Raw genomic sequence first — 22,147 nt, forward strand, 5'->3', positions numbered from 1 at the left:
TATAAATCTCATTTTAATAACTGCTTAGTGATAGACGTAATATGTAGATTTTTAAATTAACAAGTAATACATATTCTTTAAATAAATTTTGTAATATAAAATGTGATTTGAGATTATATTTTTTACAAATGACATAGAACAGTTTATTTGAATTTAGGGTGAAAGTACATGTAAATATATATTGAAATTTAACAATGTGTTAAAGGATCAAAATTGGGGGAAATAATTTCGTGTTTCTTCTTTAAATTGTTTGCATTTTACACTTTGAAAATCCAATTGATATATATATATATATGTGTGTGTGTGTGTTTATATATGTACGTACTCATACAATCTTCCTTTCAAATGTTAAGAGAACACATAAACACACACACATACATACATACTTACATACATATAATTTTCCTTTCAAATGTTAAGATAAAGGCCTTTCAAGATTTCAAGATGACATTTGTAGGTAATTCTTAGTAACTAATTGGTACAGGAACAGATAGTCTTTATTGCTAATAAGAAATCAATGTTTCTCATTATTGCTGTAATTGTTTTTTATCCAGCATTTTATTTTGAAATTCCAGATGTGCTATATAAGGATTTCTTTTTGGCAGAGAAATAAAAACTACAACCTTGGTGAATAGAAATGTGTATAGATGTTCATAGTTAGCATTTTTCCACTTTATTCATTAACTATATTTGAACATCATAATTCCACTTGCTTTCCTGTATTTACTCATGCTTTATGACTAACAGTCATAACATTTAAAACCATCGAGGGCTAATAGGCTGAGAAAAGCAATAAACAGTTTGAGCTGTGAATGAGTTATAAAGCTCTTTCCTGATCACTATTGACTATTGCCCATACACAATACACAGTCAGACCTCCTAAGCTACAATATTAAAAAATGCCAAAATAATTATATTATTTATTGATATAAAAATCGAAAGTGGTGCCATTATTAAAAAGGCAAATCTCCCGGAACATCTTTTCAAATGGTTGGGTGTTTCTGAATCATAAGTGGGAACTACCATGTCATGGTATTCCATGATTGATTTAAAAACTAACTCCTTCATTCATTACATATGAATGATTCCATAAAAGAGACAATTCTATAGCATGACATTTAACAAACCGAATCCTGATATAGTACATAACTGGATTGGATCTGCATGTTTACCTATGTACTGTGGGATTTGTCTTTTATGAGTTACCAGTTCAGAGACTAGTTCATCTTTGGTTGTATACGATGTTAGGATCTCAGTTGGCATTCACAGTTAAATCATGCACCTTCAGGAACTGGGAGCATTTTGATCCAGAGTCACAATCATTCCTTTCTTATCTTCACGCCTATGGTATGTGTGTTCTGAAGTTTAACTGACAGATGGCAGCTGGTACCAGATATTATATTTTAAATATTATTAGCTGTTTGTGAACTGCTGGTTTGCACTAAGCAGATCCCTCAGAGGTTCAGAGACACTGTCAGGTTATGCTAACATGTTGCCCACACAATCAGGCAAACAACTCATTTTCATATAAACTGACTTGTCATCAACTAAAAGCTCAACAGCAGGTTTGACTGAAGATTTGTTTCACTGGAAGGCGTAACATTCCACCTTCTTCTCATGGGTCCTTCTTGTCTCAGGCTCTTGTCTTGTACATGGAACCACACTGCACGGCACCCTGGCTGTTTCTGCCCTGCACAAACAGTGCCTATCTTTGGATTTCTTTCCTTTCAGAATTATCTGAACTTCATTACCCTGGGTAACTCATCCCTTGGGTCTCTATGTGTTCTCAACCAGCAGTGCTGTGACAAGTCAAATTTGCTAGGAAGATAATGGATAACAGCATCCAATGGCACTGCTCTATGTAAAACACTGCGTCCCTGGTTACCGAATTTCATTCCGGTGGCAGGTAAGGGAAATGAAGGTTTGGATCATGGTGTCTTCCCTAGTTCTGACAACACTATTGTAAACACTCTGTTCTCCCCATGAATAGGGTCAATCTTACCTAAGTTCCTATAGTAGGAATGGCACATTTAACATGTCAGCTCTGACTTTCTGTGGCTGCTACCCTAAGTATTATGAGCCTATGTCATGCTCGTTAGGAAAAGTGCTGTCAGCAGTATCTGAGTATGGGGAGGGGGAGATTACTTGCCAAACTTTGAAATCTCTGTTCTAAATAGTGTAGTTAAATACTTGTCATAATTTTGTTCATATAGTGCAGTCTACATTTGCTAAAGCTGTGTTGCCTTTGAAACTGACATGTAATGATTCCCTCTGGGAATTTAATAGCTAAATTCATTTTTGTTTGGTCTATAATGGGCTTTTCCACTCTATTTATAATAAACAACATCAGTGCAACTTTTTTTCAAGAGAAGGGTGGGATGGAGAGGATAAGTGACAATATTGATGATGATCCTTTGTCAGGTAAACTCCCTTTAGATGAAACATCATGAAAAACTTTGTAACAGTACCATCGAGTCAAAGCTGTCTTTAAGGTCCAGCCCAGACATGAGCAATAGCCATGAAATTCATGTTTGCTCACATACTTTGGTCACCATTGCTCTTTGCCCATCTAATGAAGAGCAGATGCAGAGAAAGCATGGCTTGATTTCAATCATAGTTTAGGATCTATTCTACTGATATTTGGTGTTGGATTTTAATTGGATAGTGGCAAATGAGCTGGTAAAGAAAGATTCTCAGTCTGAATATTTATCTAAGTGGCAAAAATCTGTCACTTTTCTGCTCTTTCTGCTAAAATGTAACTGTTCAGTTTCTTCATTCTCTTTTCTTCCAATATGTGTTACAAACCAAATCCTGATCTAGTACCTAACTGAAGAATATAGGCAGTTTTAAAGTCTTCACTTTTTGACTTGGGATTGGATGTGCATGTTTACCTATGTACTGTGGGATTTGTCTTTTATGAGTTACCAGTTCAGAGACCAGTTCATCTTTGATTGTATAGGCAGTTATACATTCGACCTTACTTTAATATTACCGGGAAACAACTTCTGTGTTTTGGCTGAATCAGTGATAGATATACAGATGTAATAATCAGAAGGCAAACCACAAAGGAACTTACTTTAAAAGGATAATCTAGATACCAAATCTCAGAAGAAATCATTTGGGAATCTGAACACTAGGGCCCCAAGTCAAAAACCATACAATTCTCTTGACTCTGTCTTGCTAAATCAGTCTGCAAGGGCCAACGTCTGATTTGCCTTCTTGGGCCTACTTCCATTAGTGTGGGAGGTCTTAGCAACATATTAGGACAACTGTTCAATGCATATCCCGTGGAGTACAGAAAGGGGGAGCATCTGAATGTGTCCTAGGGAATAAAACTGGTAAAGGATACGCTTTGACTCTGCTGTCTCCTTTACAGCCCCTGCCCCCCCTCAATAAATTCATTTTCTCTTTGATAGGTCTAAGAAATTCCCAGAGAAATGTCATGGTTTCTGATAAGGCTGAAAGACCTTACAGGTCTATGAAGGACATAAGATATAATCCTTAACTCTCAAAGAGGGTTGAATAGCGTCCCGACAAGATTCATATCCACCTGGAAACTCAGAATGTGACCTTATTTGGAAATAAGGTATTTGTAGAGGTAATCAATTAAGGATGAAGATTAGATCCTACTGGAATTAAGGTAGATCCTAAGACCAAAGACTGCTATCTTTGTAAAAAAAAAAAAAAAAAAAAAAATGTAGAGCCCATGCACAGAATAAGGCCATGTGAAAACAGAGACAAAGATTGTAGAGATGCAGCTGTAAGAAGCACCAAGGGTTCCCGGGGGCCACCAGCAAAGCTAGGAAAAGACAAGGAAGGAGTCTTTCCTAGAGCCTGTAGAGGGAGGCTGACCCCACCCATAACTTGATTTTGAACTTCAAGTCTCCAGAATTCTTAAAGAATAAATTTCTGTGGTTTTTAAGTCTGTGATAACTTACGGCAGCCCTGGGAAACTAACACAATCATCTGGTTGGAGTCTCCTTCCTCTGGATTTTGGGACCCTGCTTTCATCCAACTTCCCACCTACCTTTCTAGCCACCCCTCACTTTCTTCTGCCATTCCTTTTCCTCTACCCACAGCTTAAATTATGGCACTCCTCAGAATTCTGTCCTTGGATTTTCTCACTGTACATTCCCTCGGTAATCTTATCCAATCTCATAGTTTTAAACTCCACTTCTCAGTTCACACACATAAAGCTACAATCAGACCTCTCTCTTTAGAGTGACTTTTAATGTCTTATTAGATATCAACAACTGATGTCAAAAATACATACTTAAAACTAAACTCATTTTTAAACTCCCTTTCTATTCTTTATTATTCTCCTTTACTTTTCCTTCTACCCCTCATCCTTTATTTCCTATATATTTTCATGCATCATTTTTGATCCAATGACAAATTACAAAAGTCAAAAACCTGAGTCATCCAAGAATCCCTATCCCCCACTTCCTGCTTATTGCCAACGTTTTAGCAAGCCCTGTTTGCTAAACAGTTTATTATTTGAAACTGCCCTGAATCCACTATCTTCCTAGATCAGGTCCTTAGCAACTTTGCCTTACCTGCTTGGGGTAGTTTTCTATCAATCTAACTGCTCTCTACTAAACCATCCCATAACGCTGCAATTGTCACCATATTTCTAAAATCTAACTATGATAGAATATTTCCCTGCTTAGAATCCTTCAAGGGCTCTCAATTACCCAAAGGTTCAAACCACTTAGAATGGCTTGGCCATCTTCATGTCCCACTATTTCCCCATCTTCTAATTGGACTGTGGTCATATCAAACAGCCTTCCATTCTCTGAATGTGCACTGGACTTTCAAACATCTCCAGGCCCCTGTTAGTTCTGTTCTAGCTTTTGAAATGCCCTTCCTCCTTACCATGTTTATTTGGCTCCCTCCTGTTTCTTCCAGACTCTTGATGTCTCCCAGAAGGCTTCACTTCCCCATTCCATTGTGAATGCCCCTCTCCTGGGTTACCACAGCTCCCTACACAAGCCCTTACCTCCCTTCCTTGCTATTGGTCATTTCTGACCTGCAAGTCTCACCAGACTATGAGGTCCATGAGATAGAGATAGTGATCAATTTATAGTCAATGAATATTTTAGAAATAATGAGAAATAAGGAACATATATTAAAATATTTAACAAATATACAGTAGTCTATGTGTCAGTGTAATAATATAATATAATAAAATAATAAGTTTAAGAGAAACATCAGAGGTTGCTGGGCTGGAATAAAGACTGGGAGAAGGTGAGACTTGATGTGGGCTTTGAAGAAACAGTAGGACTTAAATAAGTAGCTTGTGATATTCTAGACAAAATAAATAGAGTGAATTTGGCATTAGAATTCCATAAGCTGATGGATTTCAACTGCAATTGGCAGATAGTTTCTTTACCTTGACACTGGTGACTTTGAAGTGACAGGCTGGTATGATCTAATGTAGTTGTTAAGTCCATGAATGAAAGTGTTGTTCTTGGAGTGCTTCTGGTTACAGAAGATGTCTGAAAAAGGTAAAATAAGAAAAGAAAATTAAAAAAAACAACAACAACAATCTTTCCAGTGAGGCAATGTTCAGAAGAGCCAGAATCTTAGCTCATGGTTTCAAATGCAACATGGATTTGCACGGGACATTTAAGTTACCCCTTAGCCTATTAAATTGCTTCCTCTATGAACCATGGAAAATGAAAACCAATTAGCATCAGTTGGGAAAGGGACTTGGGTTGGGAAAAGGACTTGAGAATTTCCTCTTGTGGTTTAACTCGGGTCTCAAAATAGCATTACTGCAGGTTTGAGCATCCAATTTCATACTTTATATTCTATATTAAGCATCAAATGGAGCAAAATTTTAATTCCTTTGGATAAAACTGACAATACATCTAGGTGTTTGCTGTTGCTTCTCCCATAAAAAAAGCTGCACTGGGGAGCAAGCATGTCGAAAGGGCTCTTAAGGATGGCCTATTGCATGCCCTTGAAAGATGCGCATTGTGAAAAATATGAAATTGTTTCAGATTCCTCTCAAGTAACAATACAATTTAATCATACTTAGTCTCATCTAATACAAAGCCCTTTTTGCTGAATAAAGTCCTAGCAAGGCTCTAAGGATGTAAGATATAAACAAAGATGAAAGTACTTATCATAAAATTTGCATTTTATACATGGTAGAATCAGATGACTACATGAGAAGAGAAATAGCAACTTATTTCAATCCTGCCACTTCTCTTAAGTTCTGTTCCCAACGAACAAACTTTATAAGGATTTCCATGAATGGGCCAAGGAATATCAGACGACATAACTTTCAACAAGGTGAGTGAATGCAGGCTAAGGGGTGAAGCAAAAATGTCCTTTTTCTTCATTTCTCTTTCAATCTTTTTTCTTCCTGGGAAACAGCTAGGGCTTCTATTTTTTTTTTTTTAAGACAACATACAGATTATCTATATAAGAATTCAGTAGTTCTCATATTTATTATAAACAATAGAATCAACAAGGATTTCACCTTGTCCATGAGTCAACTTTGTAAGTCATCTTTGTCTTAGATTTTCCAATAAGAATCCATTAAAAATCAATTCAGGCTGGGCGTGGTGGCTCACGCCTGTCATCCCAGCACTGTGGGAGGCCAAGGCAGGAGGATCACGAGGTCAAGAGATTGAGACCAGCCTGGCCAACACGGTGAAAACCTGTCTCTACTAAAAATACAAAAATTAGCTGGGTGTGGTGGCGGATGCCTGTAATCCCAGCTACTCAGGAGGCTAAGGCAGGACAATCACTTAAACCCAGGAGGTGGAGTTTACAGTGAGCCGAGATACTGCATGCCAGCCTGGCAAGAGAGCAAGACTCCGTATCAAAAAACAAAAACAAACAAACAAAGAAACACAAAACAATCAATTCGGTGGGCCTCAAAGGAAATATCTGATATAGTCTTTGATCTGATGGAATTTGGGGAGAAATATTTGATATGTTCCAAGGAAACCAGTAGAGGCAGAGTTAATTTCAGCTTCCCAGATATTAAATGTTTCTCACCAAATTAAAAATGTTTCTCTCAGATATAAAATGTTTCTCACCAAAACAATAATTTTGCCCCTAGTGAAGGAATCTATTGTACGTTCAACACTTCTACATCTATGGGTGATTGTTATTTTATGGTTTCAGAATGTTTCTCCCTAACATGTCAGTGTCACATCTTACCATTCTTCAGTGATACGCAGGTACCTCCCCCTCCTTGAAACCTCTTGGCTACTACTATGTCAGCCCCTGCTCATTCTTCCATAGTACTGATTAGCTGCACCACACATTTTAGTATAATCTGGGATGCCCAGTGGTCAAACCACCTAGGTCATTCTAGTGCATAAATTATTATTCCTATTTTACAAACAAAGAAAATGGTCTTAAACATCTCTCAAACCTAAGTTAGAAAATCAAATGCTGAAGAAGCATTAGGGCTTTTAGTGGTCACACTATTAGGGCTTTTATGGAGAAGAGATTTTGACATTTTCCTTCATTTTAATAAAAATAATCAAATTGTTTAAATCTCCATAAAATAAAAAAGCAGAACTTACAATAACATTTGTGCTGAATTAGGGTCTTTTGTTTTCATGCAGAAAATTTCTTTTCCACTGTATCATGTGAGAGAAACTTCACTATCTAGCAAAGCCCAGATTGTCAGCAATAGCTTGATTTCTCATTTCTTTAACCACTGGGAGTGGGTGGAGGAGACTCCATATTAGTGTAGGATCAATCATGGCTGATGAGACTACAAATACTTGGTGATTGCTACCATTTTAATTAAAAGTCTGAACTCATTACACGGAGCAAAGAAACAGAAACTTTTAGAAAAGGGAGCACAGAAAATCAACTCCATATATTAATGCATTCTCAATATATAAAGCTTTGGTTTCTGTTTATTTTTCTTCTCTGGAAATATAAGGACCATTTAATAAATGATTGCTAAGATGATTTATACAAACAACTACCTACAGACCAATAAGTATCTTCTACAATGGCATCTCCTCATTGTTTTATAACATCATAAAAGGATGTGTATCCATTGGACAAACAGAAATGTTAGTATAGTGAAGATATGAAGGAGCGCCTCAGACATATTAATGTTTTATTTTTTCCTCTTTGGCATAAATTGACACATAATGTCCCTATAAATTTGTAAGCTTTGGGGGGGGGGCAAAAATCCAAAAATCATATTTTTACTTTTGGGAGCTTTTTGTAGTGGGAGACAGAAATAAATCTAAGAAAGAAAAATTGGGAAAAGAGTTGAAAAACAGGAACTGATTATATTATCACCTAATACAGGTAAAACCATTTTTGTTGGTTGAAGGTAACAAAAGCATTACACAGTTTATTCATAAAATGATCATGCCCTGGAAGGGACATAATAATATTTGGAAAGTTTATCTGTGGAAAGAATTTTTGACCCACTCAGAACAAAAGATTGCACTGTAGGACAAGTTTATGCTCTGCCAGGAAGTGAAGCAAACATGTAAGCTATTGGGTGAGTTAAGGTGGGAAGATAAACTGCTTTAGTTATTTTCTTTTTAAATATTGAAGTGTATTCTGGTGGAGTTTATTTTTTTCATCTTGAGTGGTAACACGAAGGTTTGGTGAATGTACGTAAAGATATAGATACACACATAAATATGCATTTGTGTGATTCAGCTACCAGCTATGATGTGCTAGAGAGTGGAGCTACGGATACAATGAGGAAACCCCCACAAGAGCAATCCTAAGGGAGGAAAAAAAAAAACACACACACACAGAAGGTGGATAAAGATACAGGAGGGGCTGGGCACGGTGGCTCATGCCTGCAATCCCAGCACTTTGGGAGGCTGAGGTGGGTAGATCACAAGGTCATGAGTTTGAGACCAGCATGACCAACATGGTGAAACCCCGTCTCTACTAAAAATGCAAAAATTAGCTGGGCATGGTGATGTGCACCTGTAATCCCAGCTACTCAGGAGGCTGAGGCGGGAGAATCGCTTGAACCTGGGATGTGGAGGTTGCAGTGAGCTGAGATCGCACCACTGCACTCCAGCCTGGGCGGCAGAGCGAGACTCCATCTCAAAATAGATAGATAGATAGATAGATAGATAGATAGATAGATAGATAGATAGATAGATGGATGTAGGAGGATACTCATGGTGTCAAGGTGACCCAGTTCCTGTTAGGTACCTAGGGGAACATGAGGTATCTGGGAACCAGGTCTAAATGAGTGGAAGAAAAAGAATCCCTAGCATTGCTGACCACTTTGATCCTAGGTTCTGAAAAGTTGGCTAGTCCCCATCTTTCCCATTTTATAAATGGAAAGGCATGAAGATTTCAATGTCTGTGGTTTCCCAACATTTCTCCTTTCTGAAGAAGGAGCCAGACCTGCCAGGAAGTTATTGAGTTGGTCCAATGACCTATTAAAATGCAATCTTTTTTTAGAGCCCTTTAAAAGGTGACAGAGAAATCAAGGTTACCAACAGCACAGATTATAAATACCACAAACGGAATCACTCTCCAGATCTCATGAAAGGCAGAGCCTATAAAGTGGGCATGCCAAGATGCTGGCCCCCGGGTGTGAACTGATTTCTTAAGAGCACTGGGGAGTACATTAGGGAAGAATTTTGTCTGGATTTGGAGCCTTTGAGACTAGAACTACAAATTTGTCTAGATCCTTTAGAGATTTAGGGGGTTACACGCTACAAAATGTAACTTCCTGTTTCTACAGGAAAGAAATTCTTTTAACAGGGCTAATAAAGTGAGCTCCTAATGAGGCCTCTCAGACATCAAATAGGCAGAGTAAAAACACGCTTTGATGACGTAAGTGTAAGGGGATCAGAAACATCTCCTTCCCCGACAAAAAATGCTTCCTTTCAAAGCCAGGAGAGCTGAAAATTTAAGAGCAAACCACACTTTGCCAAAGCCAAGATATCTGGAACAAGACTTCGAAGATATGAAAAGATTAAGGAAAGTCTCATTAGGAACCTGCCAGAAGCCACCCAGCCTTTGTGCCTTCCCCGACTGCTTCCCAGAGACATTGTAGTTTCAACATCCTCCACCACCACACCCTGCTTTCTTCAGTAGCCTCATCAAAAAAAAAAAAAAAAACTGTTCAAAAAACACTTCTCCAATAGTAGAGTGATCATGAGCAAATTCTTAACCCTTAACATTTTGTGGAGTCGCGTAACCTTTTGTGAATCAATGTGCATAAATTGATCATTCCACCTTCAGAAGTCATAATTTCAAGTTAGGAGTTATGAGTTTAACACAGTTAAAGATTTCATAGTCAAAGAAGATTTCATTTCAATATTAAGAATTTCTAGCAACCAGAGTTGTTTTTAGTGGGGCAGTGGGCAAGTTGTTTCAGAAGGCAGTGAGTGTTCCAGCTCTGGAACTGAGGCTCAGGGACAACCTAAAAGGAATAACACAGGTCCTGTGTTATTTTATAGTATACATTATATTACATTCAAATAAATTGGCAGATGTATTTAACAACCTCTGCAATTCCTTGCTACATTAATATTCTATCATGAATAAATGAAGATAAAGCAGACCACTTTTAATGTTTAATAACAAGAGATTCATTCCTCAGGAAGGGATTTAGCTATTACAGGTGTCTTTGTATAACAGCCTTCCTGGGAATGAGTTTCTAGCTATGCAGATCTACCACCTGGTCTACCCCTTTAAACAATAGATAAACTTCTTTCTAAGTAAATAACCTCCCTTGAGAAGATCTGAAACTCCATTTTATAGTTTCAATTTTTGGAAACTGGAAGTCTTTCTGACCTCTGCAGTCTTTTAAAAAGTGGAGATACCCCTTAGAGGCATTAGAGATGTTTCCTTTAGCTATTCCTAGGTAAAGCAGGAGCCAGGAGACATTCAGGTAAACCTGTGCAGCAAGGTTTCTACACCTCAGCGTTACTGACATTTTGTTGTAGGGACAGTCTTGTGCATGTAGGATGTTTAGCAGAACCCCTGGCCTCTAGCCACTAGATGCTAATGGCACCTCACCTAGTCAGGGCAACCAGAAATGTCTCCAGGAAATGCCAGATGTCTCCAGGGTGGCAAAACTGCCCCCGGTTGAGAACCATTGCTGCTAGAAAGGGCCGGAGGGTAGAGGCAGGTGGACATGGTAGAGGAGGACCTGCGGTCTGAGAGGTGAGGACATCAAAGGGAGGTATAACCAATTTCACAATACTTTTATAGGATTAGGCCTGCTTACAGAGAGTACTTTTTCATCACTCATGCTTCCTACATCTTCCTATGCCAGGAAAATAAGTCCTTTTAGATGTCTCAGAAACTCCTCAGTAACCAGTAGAACATCTGTATATACATATATATCTCTCACATAAATATAAAGCAAGGAAGGGGCTTCCCTGTTGATGTAATTGGCTAATTCCACATGGCAGGCAGTCCGAAGAGCAGCTGAAACTCTTGAACAGAAGCCGAAGCTTCAGTACACAGGCAGGAGTTCCTCCTCCGAGAAACCTCGGCTCTGTGTCAAGGTCTTCCAGCTGATGGGATCAGGCTCACCAGGTCCTTTAGGATAACCTTTACTTCTCCCTGAAATGATTTTTCAAGTGAATCACATGTACAAAATATCTTCACAGTCACACCTCAGTTAGTGTTTGATTGAATCACGGGGGTATCTTAGTCCATTCGGGCTGCTATAACAAAATACTACAAGCTGGGTAGGTCACAAGTCACAGAAATTTATTTTTCACAGTTCTACAGGCTGGGAAGTTCAAAATCAAGGCCCTGGCAGATTCGGTGTCTGGTAAGGGTCCCTTTCCTAGATGGCCATCTTTCCAATACAACCTCACATGATGGAAGGGGTAAAGGGTGTCTCTGGGGATTCTTTTATAAGGGCACTAATCTCTTATGACCTAGTCAAAGCTCTCATGACCTAGTTACCTCCCAAAGTTCCCACTCCTAATACCATCACCTTGGGGGTGAAGATTTTAACATGTGAATTTGAGGGGCCCATAAACATTCAGATCATAGTGTGGGGATTCTAGCCTAGCCAAGGTGACACCTAAAACTGACCACTGCAGCATTCCAGAAGTTACTCCCCAGGCTCTGGAGTCTAGCCCAGGACATTCTTCTGCTCATCTCATTTCAGCCTTGCCATAGGCCTTGATCTTGAACTCCCCAGCTTTCAGAACCATGAGAAATAAATTTTGGATCCAGCGCCTGGCATCTGTTGCGTGACGCTTCCCTATCATGGCCAAGCCTAAGGTCCAGCTCCCTCAGAAGCGTTTTCATGGATTTAAGAGCATCTTTGGAAGGTTCTGGATGGACAGTTTTCTAATGTACAAATAACCAATAAGTACAAAAGAGGATGCCTAACATCATTAGCCATTAGGGAAATGCAAACAAAAACCACAGTAAGATACCACTTCACAACTGGTAGAATGACTATAAGCTGAAAGGCAGCTAGTAACAAATGTTAGTGATGATGTGAAAAAAATCTAACTCTCATTCACTGCTGGTAGAAATATAAAGTGGTGCAGCTGCTTTGGAAAATCATCTGGCAATTCTTCAAAAGATGAAACACAAAGTTACCATATCACCTAACAATTCCACTCCTAGGTATATAGCCAAGAGAAAAGAAAGCATGTGTCTACATAAAAATGTAGACACCAACGCTCATAGCCACATTGTTCATAATATCCAAAAAGTGGAAACAATCCCAATGTCTTGCCAATTGATGAAGAGATAAAATGTGTCATATTCAGACAATGAAATTATTCAGTCATAACAAAGAATGAAAATACCCACACGTGCTACAACACGGATAAACCTTGAAAGCATTATGCTGGTGAAAGAAGCAAGTCACAAAAGGCCACATATTGCAAGATTCCATTGGATAAAATATCCAGAATAGGCAAATCCATAAGGACAGAAAGTAGATTAATGGTTGTCAGGGGCTGAAGGTGTTTCAAAGAAATGGGAGTGACTGCTTAACAGGCATGGGGTTTCTTTCTGGGGTGATAGAATGTTCCAAAATTGACTGGGGTAATGGCCATACAACTTTGTGAATACAGTAAAAAACAATGAATTGCCAATGAGTGAATTTTATGGTATGTGAATTATACTTCAAAAAAGCCGTTGTATATATTTTTTAAAAGTGTCTTTGGAAAGTCTGGCAGCAGAAGAGTTTAACAAGCCTGTTGGGGGCAGGACTCTGCAATTACATTGATGATTAGCCAATGCCCATGCCATCCGCGGGCCTAACCGCTAGGTCAGGAAGCAGGCTGTCAGAGGAAAGGAGGCAGCAAGGCGTTTCTCTGTTGCTAGGATTTGCCATTCCTCCCAGTCAAGCTGGGAGAGGGAAACTCTTCCCCCGGCACAGGGACTCCTTCCAGGATCTCCCTTCAATCTGCCAGTCTCTGCCGACAGTTGTGTAGTCTGCCACCTAAAGCAGGCAGATGAGGGTGGAATCCATCCAAGAAAAAACTAAAAGCTTGCCTAGACAGAGTATTAGCTCAGAAACTGCTCTTTTACCTCAGTGGCTTAAGAATTTTGATTCATTTTGTAACAGTTTATCTTCGATGATGCACCAGTGCATGACTCAGTCAGGTGGCCATCAGCACCTCTGTGCTGGGAATTTACTAAAGCCCATTTTACTTATTCCACAGACAGCCCTGAATGTTTGCCCAAACTTCCTCCTTCTTCCTGGCTCCCATATATGGGAACTTCTTATATGTTAGCCTCTGAGGGAAAGTGTGGAGATGCTGCCCTTTCACTGTTGTTTATAGCTTTAGTGATCTGAGGACTCTTCTGTCTTTTGAAACTTCTATTCAAGAACAAATATTAATGATCAATTGAGACCTTAGCTAGGATTTTCAAGAATGCCAAATAGGTTTTTTTTTTTTAAAAAAAACAGATAATTGATTTTTCTTCAAATTTGACCTTGCTGAGATCAGAGTGAGGGCAATAGATTTTTTTTTCCCCCCAAGATGGAGTCTTGCTCTGTCACCCAGGCTGGAGTGCAGTGGTGTGATCTGGGCTCACTGTAACCTCCGCCTCCTGGGTTCAAGCAGTTCTCCTGCCTCAGCCTCCTGAGTAGCTGGGATTACAGGCATCCACCACCACATCTGGCTAATTTTTATATTTTTAGTAGAGACGCGGTTTCACCATGTAGGCCAGGCTGGTCTCGAACTCCTGACCTCGTGATCTGCCTGCCTCGGTCTCCCAAAGTGCTGGGATTACAGGCATGAGCCACTGCACCCAGCTGGCAACACATTTTTTAAGCAAGGGCTCGTCAAGTAGTAGATAGACACCACGTTAGGGCCTGGTCCTCTATATTACGGGTCCAGAGTTTCACACAACCTGAATGCCCCCAGCCTGTGAGCACAAACACATTTACATTGGTGTTATTACTCAAAGACTGTAGGCTTGCTGCCTTCACTTATATCAGGAAGACCATGTATATCAGGAGGATCACGTATAACGGGAGGACCTTGGCCACTTGAGGAGTCTCCTCCAGGTACTTCAGAGATCCCCACACATGTCTCAGGTGTGTTCAAGCAGGCCCTGCCCATGCTACTCCCACAGGGCCTTGGCTCATGCTGTCCCGACTCACCTGAGCAATGGGTGCAGCCAGTGAGCCCTCCGGACCCCACCATCTCCACACCCTCCAAAGAATGCTGCCACTCCTTGGGAGCTTTTCCCACTGCTCAAAGCAATAGCAGAGGCCTGTATTCCATTCAGCCGTTGCTCTCGATGGGTGCCCAAAAACTGGTCACAGGGCACTATGTGGTACCAGAATAGCCCTTTCCCCCTGTTTTCTCTCCCTTGCCTCCCATGTCTGTGCACAGAATTTCCTGTGGATACTTTAGCCGAAATAAATCAAAACCCAATTCAGAGCCAACAACCCCACGGGTGTGTATGTGTATGTTTCACAGTTTTGCTCTTGTCACCCAGGCTGGAGCACAATGGCACAATCTTGGCTCACTGCAACCTCTGTGTCCCGGATTCAAGCGATTCTCCTGCCTCAGTCTCCCAAGTAGCTGGGATTACAGGCATGTGCCACCATACCCAGCTAATTTTGTATTTTTAGTAGAGACGGGGTTTCACCATGCTAGTCAGGCTGGTCTCGAACTCCTGACCTCAGGTGATCCACCTGCCTCGGCCTCCCAAAGTGCTAGGATTACAGGCATGAGCCACCACACCCGGCCAATATTCTTTAGGCTAAGCCAGGGTTAATCCATCTTATACTCAAGTTTAATTCGTGTTGTTAAACCTAGGGAGACACATGAGCATTAAAAGCCACATTTTCAATTTATTAATTTATAAGGAGAAAGTACTACCAAGTTAGCATTATCTCTCTCTCTCTTTTTTTACTATCTTCTCTTTCTCTTTCCCTCTCTCCCTCTCTTTCAATAGAAAAAGGTACTTAGGTAGTCAAACTTTTAGAGTAATTATTGGTGAGTGGCCTAAGTGAAGAATGACATAATCCGAAAGGCCACCATCAATAAGTTATAGCAGCCTTTATTCATATCATTTCAATTTGAGTTTTCAGATCTCCATCATTCATGATTTACAAAACAGGAGAGCAAATCTCATCCTTTAAATTTGATTGACTTTTACGAATTTCAGTTGCAAAGAAATCCTAATTCTATACCTTAGATTTCCACCCTCTTAAATCATGGCCACTCCTAGGGTTGGGGTTTGGAATAGAGAACAGTTTAGAATTTATCAAATAAGTTCTTTGATAATCCCTTATTAATTAGGATTAGTCTAACTTTGTAATAAGACTTTATCGGAGTTGTCATTTTTACCTATATTCTGGTAATAGGATGTTAAAATAGAATTCTTGGTTTCAGAGCTTTTTGGATGATACGAAGGCCGATAATGACAAAAAAAAAAAAAAAAAGTGCCAGGTACCACCCTCCACCTCCCTGGTCTTAGAGTGTGGTGCTAGGATACCTATGCAGAGCAAGCTGAAAGATTCTAAAATCAGTTCTGTCAACATTAGCCCCTCACCCACCTCTTAACTACATGAGAGAGGTTGAAGAGATCAGTGGAGAAGAATGTCATGGACAGCTTCTATGATGTCAACTCTCTCCTGGAGGATGAAGAAAGGGGTTATCCCTCATCTCAAGTCAACTGAACAGAAGCTTGAAGTGAAACAGGTGTAGAGCTTGACATGCACCCCTTGGAGTTTGAGAACATAGTACCTGCATCCAATTCCAACTTGGGGGAATCTAAAAGTGAGAGGCTGGGGCTGTGGCTATTCTGGCATGGTAGTAGAAGTGGCTGTCATGGGAATAGTCTGCCCTCCTATTTTGATATTCTCCATGTACCAGATGTGGATTCCAAAAAAGGGAGCCAAACTGGGTCATATTAAGAGTGAGCCCAAGAAGCTTGCCTGCATGCTGAAGTGACCCCAATAGAGGAGGACATGGTCAGGAACCAGTAATGAAGAGCAGGTTATAAGCATACTTTAGAGGAGGCATTGCTTAACTAAACGGGACTTCAGGCTAGAGAGCCCCAGTGATGAGGCAGGGTCTCTATAAAATCCACAAAAACATTCAATGAGAGTCAGCCTTGGACATTTGCCAACACAAGAGTAACCAGAAAATCCAAGGAACTTGTCCAAGGTTTTATCTGGTGAGGAAGACAAGAAAGTTGAGAGGGTAGTTGCCGTCAGCAATGAGAAATAATAGTAGTTATTATTTGGTTAGTCAACACATTGTTTACTATGTTCAAGAAAATTTACATATTAATTCATAAAATTACCTTCTGTTTGTTCCCTACCAAGCCTAACATGTTCAATAAACTAGTTACATTTATCTTTCCTATTATTTCCCTAACAAATACATATTAAGTATTACTATGTGTCACTTAATGCTTAAAATATATTGGTGAATGAGACAGATATTTTAATGAGAGACAATATCCAAGTAGAAAAATAAGATAAAAACACCTCTTGGTAAATGTTTTAAAGCAATAAACATGATGCTGCAATATAGTAATTAGCAAAAGACAATTTCAGCCATTGTCTAAAGAAACTTGTGAATATCAATGTATGATTCAACTTGAATTACCTCACTGAGTTAGCCACAGTGTTTCATCACAGGAAGGGAATTATCAAACAGCACACTCTGGGCCAAAAGATTCTGTCATCATACATATTAACATCACCTAAAAGCCCACCTTCCACCCTAGCCAGCACCGGCCAACCACACTGGTGGAAACTGTTCTCTCATGTTGGGTTTCTGTTTTTTGCTGGGACTGAATCTAGGTGTGAACCTCAACTTTATGCTCTTGTTATCAACCAGACTACTCTGAGAACCACCAGCTTTGAATTACTTTGGATAATGAGAGGCTTGGCTAGGCATAGAAACTTAGAATTCTCAAATATCCCAAAAGTCTTTTGAGAATGTTAAGTCTCAGAATCTTGCTAAAAAGTAAGAGAGACTTAGTTAAGTTTCCCTTCTTCATATTCTTGTTGAGGAACCTCAAGGCCAAGGCTGTTGAGAAGACTCTGGAGACCTGATGTTATCCCCTCTGTTTCCTCTCAGGCCACTGTGCCCAATGTCTCTCTGCATATTCATCCTCCTTTGAGCACTGACTGGCTTCCTCTGTTTACTCATAACTTCTCGCTCATTTTTTGGCTCGTTCTCCATGGTGGTCTTGACTATCCCAAGGAACTTCTCCTACTCTGTAGGCTTCAGTTCCCACTGTCATTCAAATATGTCATTGATGATCTAATGTACCATCGTTTTAATAAGACCTAGTAGGGGGAGAATAATACAGTCACACTAAATGCCTATGTAGCTTGTGTGACATGTTGATTTCAGGTGTATAATTACCACAAGGGAAATGCGCACCTTAGAATAAAAGAAGCAGAATGATTCCTAATTTCGGCAGCAGCTGATTAGGGCCGCTCATCTTCTACACCAACCAGATCAAAAGATGCTGGCCAGCCTGGGGCTGCCAGCATCAACACTCACCCCTGGTCCAGTTAGATCTCATTGTATTCTGAGGCTGAATAGTACTAAACACGGTGGCCTGGGCTAGAACCTCCACCAGGACTGTGGCTCAGCAGCTCCCACTAAAAGATTTTAAGAACAGGTAAGAATCGATTTGCCAAATGCCATTAAGAAATAAGGATGGTGAGTGAGGCATGGTGGCTCACACCTGTAATCCCAGCACTTTGGGAGGCTGAGGTGGGCGGATCACCTGAGGTCAGAACTTCGAGACCAGCCTGGCTAACGGGGCAAGACCCTGTCTCTACTAAAAATACAAAAAATAGCCAGGCATGGTGGCACATGCCTGTAATCCCAGCTACTCAGGAGGCTGAGGCAGGAGACTGGCTTGAACCCAAAAGGTGGAGGTTGCAGTGAGCCAACATAACGCCGCTGCACTCCAGACTGGGTGACAGAGTGAGATTCTGTCTCCAAAAAATTAATTAATTTTAAAATTAATTAAAAAAAGAAATAAGGATGATCAACCTCCATTGTCCTACAGTTTACTATTTTTTTCGACCTTAACAACTTTATGATCTAGAACTAGGTATTTTGCAATATGATAACCTTTTGCAATATGATGCTGATTCCAGACTATGAGATTATGATCAGACTATTGCTGGGGAAATCACTCCCACATTTGGTCGGCTCTTGTCCCTTAGGTCATTTGTTTAGCTTATTGTCTTCAAAGCCTGAGTTAGTATGAAAAAAAAAAAATGCCTGAATAATCCACACCAGCTTGATTTAAGTTTCTGGGGAATATTTAACTCTCTTTGAATTATGAAGTCGAGTAACACTGATGTTATTTTCCTAGCATGGCCTTGGCCTAGACCTGAGGGTGTCAAAGTGGGAAAGCTTTAAGAAGAGCGTTTCCCGGCTGCCATTTGATGAGCAATTCTCATTTTCCTTTAGAAAATTCATTCCTCAGACTGCCAAGAGGCTGCTGGCAGATGTAGTTTATATTAAACAGATGGTTGGTCTGCAATTAAATGCTTATCCGTGGCTGGGCCCAGTGCATTCTGTAACCTGCGAGAGGACATGCCAGTAGCTGATGAGGGTGGCCCACTTCCAGGATGTGGGTCAGAGAAGAGAAAGTGTTATGTGTGCTTTCACATGAGATCATCAGAGAGGTGAATAGAATCTGACCTATAGATTGTTAACAAACCCAATGGAAAGGAGGGCTGAATTACTCAAACACTGGTGGATTGAGAAAGGGGGAAGTTCTTTGCACAGGTTACCAGGAAAGATAAACACCCACGGTGTAAATTCAAGTTCGTACACAGAACGCACACTTTGAAATGCAGTAATACCATGTCTACACACACATACTAATAGGACAGAACAAATTTTTAAAAGTAAATTTAGAAGAGTAGGGGTGTGGGTTTCTTTCCACTTATATGCAACGGACAGCTCGTATGAACAACTAAATATTTTCTTTTTTCAGATGAAAGTTTAGGAACATTTAGAAACAGCTTCTGATTTAGAGCAATCCACATGTAGCACAGACTTACCTTTTGTTTCTATGTTAGCTAAGCCACTGTGAAGAACAGAGACCCTCTCAGTTTACATTTATAAGAAGACATGAGAAAAATCTAGGGCATGTGACTTAGCTCCAGTCCCCTGATAAATTATAGCATAATGGCTGTTCCTTCCCCAGCATCTAGAAATTAGGGTGCAAGTCTGCAGGTAGAACATATAAATATTGAATGCAAAAGCAGCTACGTTTGCACTTAAGAGTCCTGAAATTGACATATGGCCAATTAAATATGTTCCCACAGGTCTAAAATTAGAAATCAGAGATGGAAGCAGATATCAGATCTGTTCAAAGTGATACGAGTAGACTTCACAGACCCATCTACAAGTTGACTTTCAACTGGGCCAAATGAGCCTCTGTTTCCCTCTAATGGCTAGCAGGACAACTGTGAGCAGGCCTTCACAGGCTTGCCTCCACGAGGCTGATCCCCTGGCTAGAGATTGCCTGCCTCCTGCCTGTCCATTGATCTGTAGACAGCAGCCTGGGTGACCTGGAGCAGCCCTTTTCCTGGAAAACATGCCTCATTGCCTGTCCTTCATTGCATCTCTTTCTCAATAAGTTGGACTATATTAAGCTGCCACTAAAACGTTTGCATCTAAGGAAAAGCAGAATTGATTTGGAACTAAATTTTATTATTAGTGATATTTGTTCTAACCCTTTTCCTCAGTAGAGTGAACAAAGGCCTTGGAGACAAAAACTCAGTGAAGTTTGGAATATTATCTGTTTGGAAGGGAAAGGCAACACAGAGGCTGATAGCCCCAGCTATTAGACAAGGTGCTTGACCAATGAAAACGAGAGGGGAGGATCTCCAAGCTTACTGCAGCTTGTTACTCTCTTGTTCACCTTTCTCTCCTGTTTACACCAAATCAAAATGTCAAATTGAAGTCATGAACTACATAGTCTGTCTGTTTCTTAAATCTTCCTCGGGAAAAGGAACCAAGTAACTTGGTTGGTTGGAAAAGACTGAAAACACACACTCGTGCTCTTCCTCATGTTCATGCTAAAGTGGAATTCATAGAGATTGCTTCCCAGTGAGGCTATGAACAAATGGGTAGCCTGAGTAGAGCATATGTGTTCCTGAGTAGAGCACATGTTTCTCAGTCCAGGATTCTGGAATGGTGCTAAAAAAGGAGCTAGGAGGTAAGCAACACAAGGAGGTCGAAATGCTGTGAGAAGAGCCACGCCCTGGAAATATCCCTGGAACAGAAGGACCCTAATATTGCCCAAAGTCCAGGGACTCTAAATGCAAAGCAAACTTGCCAAAGCACAGTGCCCTTTGAGGACTTCAACTGCAAAGGTAAACTGAGCCTTGGCAGGTCAGTCACATTTAGGGCAGACTATTTATGTGCAGCTATTTCTGTAATTGGAGCAGATCAAACATGGGTATTCTAGCTCAATTCCCCTCTTCTCAGGCATACATAACCATCACATGTATTTATTTATTTTGCATGATGTGTGCGTGTGTGTGTGTGTGCATGCACGTGCCTATGTTGGTGGGGATACATATATGGACAGAGAAGCCAATCTGATTTTTCTTGATAGCATTTGAGCACATGTTCTTCAGGGTCCACTCATTAATTCCTAAACTCTTTGGACTGGCATTTGAATCATTCCATAAGAATTCTCTCTGGAGACACATTAAAATAGATATGTCCAGGTCCCACCTGAAGGTTCAGAGTCAGTAGAGTTAGGGATCATATGGGGAATCTGTATTTTTAAGATCTCCCCAGGTTACACTGATGCTAGATTTGGGAAACATTGATTATACAACAAAGAAAGAATCTGACAAGTGAAAAATACACAGAAGTTATTTGGAAATATTTATTTTACTGTTTCCCCAAAACTGTGATTGTTGAAGTCTAGTCTATTTGGCCAAACTTATCTAAATAGAGACTTTATCTCATAAATATAGCTGTGTGCAGTAAAAAACTGATATTACATAACCAGTAGGGTCATATTTTAATATTTAGATGATCAAAAATTTCTTACTTCAGAGCTTTTCTCTTAGTTATGATATTCTTCTCCAGTCCTGTGTTTCTAAAGTGGCTTAGATATTTGTTGTAAGCCATTGTAAAGATTCTTGACCAACTGTATACTACAATTGATGATGATTTTACATAAGCAGAGACAATGCTAAATAGATGAATCTCTATCCAGCACTTACTCTACCAACTGGTGTTTTATTTTTACTAAGCATGTACTTATTACTTATAAGTTCTTTCTATTTGTCTCTCCTCCCAGTGGCCTTTCAAAGCAGTTTAAATATCTTGGAATATTTTTAAAAATCCATCTAGAGAATTGCTTTCAAGGCAAGCTGGATATTAAAAAATGTTTTTAAACCCATCACGCCCATTCCATAGACATTTATGTATATAATATCTTAATTATAGAACCAATCATTATCATGGAAGTCTTCAGAGAACCATGAAAATAAAGAAAATGAATTTCTAAACAGTAAGACTCTGTCAAAACAAATTGCACAGAAAATAAATTAATGGGAAAGCAGATGGTGGCAAATAGTGAGTTTAGGCAATGTAGCAGCCTGCAGTTATGCAAACATTTTAGAATGAATTGTGATCTCTCTCAGAGATATTTTGCCAAATAATTCGTAACTGAGTAATGCACCTGCTTAGTCCCTCTCTTGCTT

At 39.8% G+C, this 22,147-nt stretch overlaps 1 protein-coding gene across 1 annotated transcript in view; it reads right to left on the reverse strand.

The window, feature by feature from the left end:
• Nucleotides 1-22,147, reverse strand: part of LOC134808489 (uncharacterized) — a 722,781-nt gene that overhangs the window by 189,409 nt on the left and 511,225 nt on the right. The window contains exon 5 of the mRNA XM_063794423.1: nt 5,393-5,498. Within this exon, the coding sequence (XP_063650493.1) occupies nt 5,393-5,498 (106 nt within the window). The remainder of the gene's footprint in view (nt 1-5,392; nt 5,499-22,147) is intronic.

Source organism: Pan troglodytes, chromosome 16 (assembly GCF_028858775.2).
Source record: "Pan troglodytes isolate AG18354 chromosome 16, NHGRI_mPanTro3-v2.0_pri, whole genome shotgun sequence".
Lineage (NCBI taxonomy): Eukaryota > Metazoa > Chordata > Mammalia > Primates > Hominidae > Pan > Pan troglodytes.